The sequence below is a fragment of the Engystomops pustulosus genome, chromosome 4 (genome assembly GCF_040894005.1).
Source record: "Engystomops pustulosus chromosome 4, aEngPut4.maternal, whole genome shotgun sequence".
Taxonomy (NCBI): domain Eukaryota; kingdom Metazoa; phylum Chordata; class Amphibia; order Anura; family Leptodactylidae; genus Engystomops; species Engystomops pustulosus.
This window is the reverse complement of record NC_092414.1, coordinates 125,534,447-125,544,995: the sequence shown is the minus strand read 5'-3', so window position 1 is coordinate 125,544,995 and position 10,549 is coordinate 125,534,447. Positions and strand designations below refer to the sequence as shown.

General features: G+C 43.0%; 1 protein-coding gene across 3 annotated transcripts in view; it reads left to right on the top strand.

Moving 5' to 3' along the window:
- Window positions 1–9,103: 9,103 nt before the first annotated feature.
- OPTN (optineurin) overlaps window positions 9,104–10,549 on the top strand; it is a 34,869-nt gene continuing 33,423 nt past the window's right edge. Inside the window, exon 1 of one of the 3 annotated variants that reach the window (XM_072147340.1) lies at window positions 9,104–9,263. Coding sequence is in view for 2 of the 3 variants with exons in the window: in XM_072147338.1 (XP_072003439.1) it covers window positions 9,411–9,484 (74 nt within the window). In the remaining variant the exon portion in view is untranslated. Of the gene's footprint in view, window positions 9,264–9,308; window positions 9,497–10,549 lie in introns of those variants that run through there. The other 2 variants (XM_072147338.1, XM_072147339.1) reach the window with 2 other exon arrangements.

Genomic DNA, 10,549 nt, shown 5'->3' with positions numbered 1-10,549 from the left:
TTTCTTTAAAGAACCTTCAGACTTCCGAAAATCTAGCCCTCGCCATGGGAGCTTCACTATGTGAAACATTTGGCGCCGATACACCAGCTCTGGATCTGCCTATCTGTCTGGCCCCACCACTGCCTCTTCCAACCTGTTCTCGTCGAGGACACCCTAACGCTATCCCTGGAACAGCAGCAGCTCTCTCCCTAACGGCATCCAGACAGAGAATGATGCGAGCAGCGCGGGCAGGGGCTAGTCTATTCCAGGGTCACCTGATCAGGCCAGCCAACCACTGCTATCGACGTGTAAGTGTACCACGTCATGCTGGGTGGAGTGCAGAGTCTACTGGCTTGTGATTGGCTTCGTTTCTGGCCGCCAAAAAGTAAAACGGCGGGAGATACCATTTTCTCAAGCTGGACGAGTGTGTTCGCTCATCTCTATTCTTAAGTTGAATTTGTATGTAAGTCGAAACTGTATATTTTATAATTGTAGATTCAGACAAAAAAAAATAATTGGCCCCAGTGACAATGGAAGTTTAAACTTTTTTTGCTGTAATGGGACCAAGGATTATCAATAAAGCTGTATTACAGACACCTTACAGCTGATTATTGCAATCTGGGATTATAGTAAAGCATTTAGAGAGCTTCACCAGAGGTCAGAGGGGTCTGTCTGTAACTATGGGTTTGTCTGTAAGTCAGGTGTCCTTAACCCCTAGGCGCACCAGGACGTTATAGTACGTCCCCGGGGCTAGATGCTTAGCGCACGGGGACGTTCTATAACGTCCTGCTTCTGGCACCGGCTCACGAACGGAGCCGGTACCAGAAGCAGCGGCTGTCAGCTGTCTAGTACAGCTGACAGCCTGCGCTAACACCCGCGATCGGAGCCGGCTCCGATCGCGGGTGTTAACCCCTTACACGCCGCGGTCAAACATGACCGCGGCGTGTAAGGGTGTTTGCGCTGTGGATCGGATCCCTCGTGCCGCTTACCGGGGGATCCGATCCACTTCTGGGCAGCTCCGAGGACTGGCATGTGCCCCGGAGCTGCCCGGTCTCCATGGCAGCCAGACCCCTTCCGGGTCTGGCTGTAAACTGTCTGAGCATGCGCAAGCTTGCTCAGACAGTTTACACTGCTCTACAATAAAATAGTATTGTAGAGCAGTGTATTGAACTTAAACCAGTGATCAGAGCATCACTGGTTTAAGTTCAAGTATGTATAAGTGAAAATATGCAAAAACACTTAACACTACACATTATAATAAATAAAAAATAAATACATAAAAATATAAGCCCCTAAAATGTCACTTTCCCATAAAAAAACTTAATAAAGTATAAAAAACATAAAAACACAAAAAAACCCCGCATATTTGGTATTGCCGCGTCCGTAACAATCTGCATAATAAAACAGAATTGTTACTGGACCCGCACGGTAAACGCCGGAGGAAAAAAACGCAAAAAACATTCCGAAAAAAGATAATTTTTAATTAATACCCTATAAAAAATGCTCTAAAAAGTGATTTAAAAAATGTTATGTACTCCAAAATAAGCCCACTAAAAAGAACAACTGTTCTCGCAAAAAATAAGCCCCTAACAAGATTTATCTGCCAAAAAATAAAAAAGTTATGCATATAAAAAGATGGTGATGCTAAAATGAATAAGATTTTCTCCAAATTAGTTTTTATTCAGTACAATTGAATAAAATACACAAAACCCCCACATATTTGGTATCCCTGCGTCCGTAACAATCTGTATAATAAAACAGAATCGTTATTAGATCCGCAAAGTGAACCCCGTAAAAAACAACCTAAAAAAACTCTCTCTGATAAAGATGATTTTTTTGTTAATGCCCTTTAAAAATGCTCTAAAAAAGTGATTTTAAAAAGTTACGCAATCTAAAATAAGACCACTAAAAAGAGCTATCATTCTTGCAAAAAATAAGCCCTTAAACAGATTTGTGAGGTGAAAAATAAAAAAGTTATGCATATGAAAGACGGTGATGCTAAAATTAACAACAATTTTGCCAAATAAAAAAATATATATAAATGAAGTATTTTCATAAACGTGGCGACCCATAGAATAAAAATAATATACTATTTTCATGGTATGGTTAACGGCCAAAAAAAAAAAACACATAAAAATTTTCCTAAAAATTGATGATTTTCATTTCCTCCACCAACAAAGAGTTAATTAAATCTCACCAATTAGCTATAGATGCCCCAAAATTATGTATTAGAAAAGTGCATCTCATGTGGCAAAAGAAATAAGCCCCTATAGGTCCTCAATAAAAAAAAAGAAAAAAATTATAGCCTGTACAATGTGACATAGCAAATCGGATCTGCATGGTGCCTCCTTCCCTTCTCTGCCCGGCCGTGCGCCCATACAGCAGGTTACCACCACATATAGGGTATCGGTGTACTCGGGAGAAATTGCGTATCAAACTTTGTGGAGCCTTTTTTCATTTTATCCATTACAAATGTTTAATTTTCCACCCAAAATGAGTGTATTGTGAAAAAATATTACAATTTGCAGACTCCACCTCCATTTTGTTTTAAGGGGTGTAGTTTCCACAATGGGGTAATTTACGAGTCTCGCTATTATTTAGGCCTCTCAGTGTCAATTAGAAGTTGAGCAGGTCCATCTAAATACAGGTTTTGGCGATTTTACAAAAAATGTGAAAAATGGCACCCAAATTCTGAGCCTCATAACATTCTAGTAAAATATGTGGAATCTGAAAAAACCATGCCAACATAAAGCAGACATTTGGGAAATGTAAGTTATGAATTTATTTGGGTGCTATGACTTTCTGAATCAAAAGTAGAGAATTTAGAACGTTGAAAATAAAGAATTTTTCAAAATTTTTGCCAAATTTTGTTTTTTTTCATAACTAAACGCAAAAGATTTCATCCAAATTTTTAAACTAATTTGAAGTACAATGTGTCACGAGAAAACAATCTCAAAATCCCCTGGATATCTCACAGCGTTCCCACGCTATAACCACTTATAGTGACACAGGCCAGATTTGAAAAATGGGGCCGCGTCCTTTAGGCCAAAAGATGCTGTGTCCCGTAGGGGTTAAGTAGGGGACCGCCTGTATCTGTTTTTTTCTTAGTATGCTATTTTTTCTATGGGTTGCATAAAAAAACTAATGTGCATGATGATGAACCAGATGTTTTGCCTTCTAACAAAGGTTAAACCATTAGGTTTTCTTTTTGGCAGACGTAAAAGAAAAATCACAGAACAGACTTCTGATTCTGGTGCCGCCATGTTAGGAGATTTGGTAGTAAGCTCCCTCAAAAGAGTAACCTCAGACCTGCTAGTGCTACGTATTGCTCACAACAGCTAATTTGGGTATGAATACCCAGGGCCCCTCTGTTCTCTGGCTTCACAGGCTGTTACACTGTGCTGGAGTATATCTCACCTTCCCCTGCTTTTCACATAAATAACGTGTACCAAAATCTTATCAAACTATACAAAAAATTAAAAATTATGTTATGTTAATTAATCACTGTCTAATAAGAAAAATATGCTGGTCTGGCTCAATAAACACATTGGTCCATGTTATTGTGGTCTGTATAAATTTCTTTCCCACGTGTTATTACCAAGGCAAAAACAAGACTATTTTTTTCTACAAAGCAGTCTGTACAACAGTGCCATTGTGTCTACCGATTTTGAGTTTTCACAATAGGAGCTTAAAACAAAGCCCTGCTATCTATGAAATAATCAACCTTCTATTATTAAAATTTTGCATAAAGTGCAAGTATTATGTATATGAAGCCTTTATACATTATAAAGTAAAATTGTATGAAATGTATATAGCTGAGCACACAACTGTACTGAAGTGGTAAAACATAGGATATTTTATTCAACTGTGCTTTTCACAAACTAAAAATAATAAGAGAATCAAATAGACAATGTGGCACATGTATCATAGTTTTTCGTCTGCCACTTTTTCAAGTTTCCTGAAGTTGGCCTACTTAATCATTGCAATGTATCTTAAGTTTTTTCCCTTTGAGATACATGTGATGAGTTGCCTGTTTAGTCACACTTTTGAGACTTTTTGCTGTGTTCAACTTTTTAATCCCAAATAATAGTTAACCAAAAGTAAGTCTAGGTCTTGCATGCTCTGTTTTGTGACTTATTAGGCGCAAGAATGGGGTAATTTCAAGCCCAAACGTCTCACAAGTTGAACAAACATCTAGGCTACAAAGATAAATACGACAAACTGCACTAAATCCTTGAGGCTGCTTAATTCTGCACCTAAAAAATCACTAACTGTAAAAAGTTGCACAAAAAAAAGAAAGCAATGGAAGCAATAGGAGTGATACATGTCCCCCATTGGGGCACAATTACTAACGACTTTGCAAGTTCTTTTAGGTGTAAACGGCTTGCACAGGTATTTATAATGTGTTTTTGCACCACAAATGTGTCACACGTGACTGTTTTGTGTCACAGTTGCACTAGCCGCTATGCAACACAAATTAGGGGGCATTCAGGGGCTCAGTCGGCCCATGCGCCTGATTTAACATGCATTTAACTTTTTTTGTGCTGAAAAACTCAGCTAATACTCGGGTATATACAGTATATAAATTAACTGCAGAGACTATGAGGGCATGTACTAGCCTGGACAGGCACTGGGTGCTAAGGCTTGTAGACGCCCCAGTAGCCTCTGCAGTTAATTTACATATTACTAAAATAAAGTTTTTTAACAAGATAGGTTAGGTTCCAGGATTATTAAATTACAGATTAGGGCATAGTTACCAGCAGATCTACTTCCTCTCCTCTTTCATTCTGTATTTTATTTACAAATGTACGGTTCATAAGAGTAACCAGAAAAGCTAGGAGAGGACCTACTGCGAGAGCCAGGCTACACTGAGTAGAATACCGTATTTTCCGGACTATAAGGCGCACTTAAAAGCATTGGATTTCCGTGGAAATCCAAAGTGCGCCTTATAGTCCGGTGCGCCCTATGTATGGCGCTGGGCACAGGGCAGCGGACCATACTTACATAGGTCCCCGCTACCGGAGACCGGAGACAGCAGATCTCCAGCGGGACCTGGAGCGGGGACCTATGTAAGTATGATCCGCTGCCCTCCTCCACCTCCCCCTCACCTTCCCCGCTCACCTTTCCCGCGTTCCCCATCGCGTCTCGGCGTCGCGTCCCGTCGCTGCGTCCCGTCGCCGCGTCACGTCATGTCGGCTCTCCGCCACGCCCCCGGGCCCCGCGCCTTATAGTCCGATGCGCCTTATATATGTAATTATTACATATATAAGGCGCATCGGACTAATGCGCCTTATAGTCCGGTGCGCCCTATAGGGCAAAAAATACGGTAGTAAAGGCACTGCTGGACATAGGTAACCAAGATAAAAGACTAAGCAAGCTGCGTTTTTTCATCCTGTAGCCTCCGGGTGAGCGACGTATGTGCTCAGCAGAGGCAATGGATGGCTGTGGGGAGCGGATGCAGTGTATTGCTTCTCTCCCCACAGCCCCGTCAAGCACATGTTGCTCGGCAGGAGGGTGGACCCAGTGAGGTCACTGTCCATATTAGGACAGTGACAACAATGGGGGAACACCCCTTTCATTGGTAGCAGACAATTGCCGGCTGCTGCTTTTGTACACTCCTCTCCCCACATTTAAAGGGAAGGGATCTCCCCAAGTGATATATCCCACTGTATAGGCATTCAGTGGGATACGTCTGTGCCATACGTTGTAGAGATACAACGGAATCCTCCTGACGTGTCTTCAACCTATACACAAAAAAAAGGTATGAATCCAGCCTAAGTTTGTGTTATTTTTCTCCCTTTTTGTGCTGTCTTAAGACACGCGTGCAAACAGTTTCCTTTCCTCATCTTTCTTTCCCATCTTTTATTTGGCAAAGGTTGCACTTAGTTATGACAACCACCTTCAAGAAGCAGAGCACTAGTTCACCTCTGTGAGCACAGAGGTATTGACTTAGCTGACAAACCCAGAGAGCTGCTGGTTTGTGCTCTGATGGAGCAATATCATAGTATACAAGGCTGGAAAAAGATGCAAGTCCATCATGTCCAACCTGTAAGAATACCCCAATAGCCCTTTTACACTACAGGCCTCTCTTTAACATGTACATGTCTGCCTGTCAGGCAGCAGGGGTAGTGGACCCACTGGACCGTGGAATCTGACGTTAAGTCTAAGTGGTATTCGGTTTTCAACAGTGCCGTCGCAAAGCAGGTTGGACTTGTTGCGGTGTGGTACCTACAGGTCGTTCCACAGGCGCGACTTTGCTTGTGGGGGCCCCCAAGGCGCGGTACAGAGATGTTGAGCAGAATCGTAGTTAGGGACAGGCAGCAAAGGATCGGAGGCTGGGTCGTAGCAGAAGGTCTGGACCGGCAGCAAGAGATCGAAGTCAATAATGGAACCGAGGTCACAACAGGAAATTGCAATATCAGCACAGCGCATAGGAACAAATCCCGAGACAGGGCGATGTTAAAGATGCAGGATATGGAATACGATATACGGAACGCAGAGCGCCAACAGGCTAAGGAGCTGTAAAAATGTTAATACATGATTCAAACCAGCCAAACGCATGGTAAACAGCAGACTTGGAGACAAAAAACTTTTGAAATAATCCTGGAACACTTTTGACAAATTAATCAATGGGTGGTTCTTAAACCAGAACCAAATAGCAGCAGTATAAAATAATGTGACATACAGGAAGGCAGGGTTCACATGCTGGAGGCAGCTTTAGGGCTGTTTCACATTGCTCCGTGATCAGTCCATGATCACGGCCATGACGAAAGCAGTGTCACCAACTGATCACTGGGGATTGAACTCAATGGGGCTCATTTACTAAGGGTCCGTCGGACGCATTTCCTCCAGGTTTTCCGAATTTTTCTGATTTGCCCCAGGTTTTTGGCGCACACAATCAGATTTTGGTGCATCGGCACCGGCTTGCACGAGACAGAAATCGGGGGCGTGGCTGTCGGACAACCCGACGGATTCAGACAACGCTTAAGATTTAACATTTAGAATTGTGTCACAAGACACAAGCACCAGGAAGAAGACATTGAACTCCTACGGACCTTGGCAGGGAAGAAACGGATGCAGGAACTCGGGCGCACGATCTTAATGAATCGCGCCGGACTTTATACTCGGCGGACCGTCCGATCGCGATAGGATGCGACAGTAAATTTGCCCCATCGCACACTCAATGTGCATTATATTGACTATTTTATGCACAAAGTTCTTACTTCTCCCATATGCAGCAGAGCCAAAGACTTTTTTGGAATCGTAAAACTGTCTTTACAAGAGGAATGCTTAAAGGGAACCCGTCACCACTATTTTCACAAATACAGGTAGTGAAACACAGTAACTATCTGACACCCTGCTTGTAGCTAAAAGTAGTTTCCCTCAGTTCCACATAAAATCAGAGTTATAATCTTGCCTGGTATCTACGCAGCTTTGGAGCGAGTCCACGGGGGGGGGGGGGGGGGTCCTCAAAGGTCCTTGAGCTACTTAATATGAAAACTGTACCCCATATACATATCAGACCACATAAAACAATCACAGCAGCCTCCATGGACTTCTACTCCTCTCCATGCAGGCTGCTGTGATTTCATGTGATAAAATATGCTGTGATTTCATGACATATATGCTTTGTGTACAGTTCCTAATGCAACAAAAGCTATAGGACCGGTGATGATGTCACCGTGGTCACATGACATTATAGCAGCATACAGAGATAGGGATGGGGAGGAGCTGCTGGATTCAGCCTGAGGAGGCCACGCCCACCTGGACTCCATGTAGCCATGCTTAGTTACCAGATAAAACTATAAAGTTGAATATATGGGGATCTCAGGGGAAGATTTTTTAGCTACAAGCAGGGTGTCAGATAGTTACTAGAGGTCTATAGGAACCTGTCACTACCTGTATTTGTGAAAATAGTGGTGACGGGTTCCCTTTAAAGGGGCAATTTTACACTTTCAAAAAAGTTAATGCATCCTCATGTTACCCTCTTTATTTACCCCAATCCCCCCCATTTATTCTCACCTGTGTCTCTGTACTTCTCACACAGCCTGTCCCTTCATATCTCAATATTTCTCTTACTCCCATAACTTTTCAGTCTGTACCTTCATGGTCTCCTCTTTCTTACACAGCAAGCACCCCTATATCTTCTTCTTATACAGTCTGCACCTCTCATATCCACCCTTGTCATGGAACCCCCTCTATAGCTTCTCACACAGCCTGAACCCCCATGTCCCTCTGCTGTCAACACAGCATGAATCCGCAAGTCTTCTTCTCACATACCCTGCAACATTTTATCCACTTTTTACACATCTTCAATCTACATTACCCCCTTCTCAGTCTGTGCTCCATGCCCCCTCCATTTTACAGAGCTTTCTTCCCTAATCCCCCTTCTTCTTGCAAAAGCAGAACTCACACAGCATGCACCCTACTTCTATCTACCTCACACAGCCTGCTCCCTACTTCTATCTACCTCACATGGCACGCACCCTACTTCTCTCTACCTCACACAGCCTGCACCCTACTTTTTTCTACCTAACACAGACTGCACCATACTTCTCTCTACCTCACACGGCCTGCACCCTACTTCTCTTTACCTCACACGGCCTGCACACTATTTCTCTACCTCACACGGCCTGCACCCTACTTCTCTGTACCTCACACGGCCTGCACCCTACTTCTCTCTACCTCACACGGCCTGCACCCTACTTCTCTCTACCTCACACGGCCTGCACCCTACTTCTCTCTACCTCACACGGCCTGCACCCTACTTCTCTCTACCTCACACGGCCTGCACCCTACTTCTATCTACCTCACACGGCACGCACCATACTTCTCTCTACCGCACACGGCATCCACCCTACTTCTCTCTACCTCACACGGCCTGCACCCTACTTCTCTCTACCTCACACGGCCTGCACCCTACTTCTCTCTACCTCACACGGCCTGCACCCTACTTCTCTCTACCTCAGAGGGCATGCACACTATTTCTCTCTACCTCACACGGCCTGCACCCTACTTCTCTGTACCTCACACGGCCTGCACCATACTTCTCTCTACCTCACACTGCCTGCACCCTACTTCTCTCTATCTTCCTATAACACAATCTGCGCAGTTCCCTAATTGCAGTCGCAGCCGCCGCTGTGTAACAACATCGCACTTTGCTGTACACTCTGTGGCTCCTCCCACACAACAGTCTGGTCACATGATCATGAAGTCAGCGGAGGTCCTGTAGTGCAGCAGGAAATACAGCGCCAGGTGACAGTTCAGGGACGAGGAGGCTGCAGGTGAGAGCCGCGCACTGCCCCAGTGTAGCCACTAGTATTACACCTAATAACTGTCCTCACCCATAGCACATACCTACTACATATATACCACATAACCCTTCGTCATCCCTCTACCTGCCTACATGGGATCGGGTATTGATCTCAGTTATGTGCCCTCATCATACCGGTGTCGGCTTCCATAGCAGTGTGCCTGTAGCCCAGAGCGATGTAGAAGTACAAATGTAGGTTAAAATGTAGGTTTTCTTCTACAGCTTAATAATAGTAGAAATGAATGTGGACCAAGGAAGTTGTGGCTTCTTTTGTAACTTTTTCTATTTAAGACTATTTTGATTGTTGAAGGTATTGTGCGACATCACATGACAGCTGGCAAGGGGACACGTCATGGATGGTAGCATATATAGATGTCCTGCTATGCATGTCACATGTCATTATACACGTATACAAGTCATAGGAGTCACACATACAAAACATACATGTATGTAATCACACATCATACATGTATATTAGTCATAGGAGTCACATGTATATTAGTCATAGGAGTCACACATCATACTTATATAACAGTCATAGGAGTTTCACATAATGCATGTATTACAGTCATAGGAGTCACACATAATGCATGTATAACAGTCATAGGAGTCACACATAATGCATGTATAACAGTCATAGGAGTCACACATAATGCATGTATTACAGTCATAGGAGTCACACATAATGCATGTATAACAGTCATAGGAGTCACATGAGATGTTTATGAGTCATACAGAGCTGGGTGTGATAACACATCACATGGAAACTCCACTGTAATGTGCTTTATTTCCTTATTGGTGTAAAATACCTTCATCTATGATAAGGGTTTATGAGTTTACTGTTCCTGTTACTCTATGTAGTGTATGCAGGAGAAGCATTTATAGGTGAAATAATTATATAGGACTATTCAACAGAGCCATCATGGTTGCATCACTGCAGCCTGATCATTGTCCTGACAGCAAACTTTTCCCAAACTGTAAAGATTTTTTTTCTTTACAGAAAAAAATGAAGTCTAAATACAAAGCCTTCTATTTATATATATTTATATATAGATATTCTATTCTTCTATTAATATGGAAGACTATAAAGGTATCATGACAGACAGGCAGTGCAATGTGAACATAGCTTGACTGAATATTGGTATTCCCAATGAAATAACAATTGTGGAGCGTCTCTTTTATATAACTACGTCTTGTGTCTTTTCTTTGTTAGGCTTCCTAATAAATTGAGGTGTAACTTCTGTGACACCCCTAGTT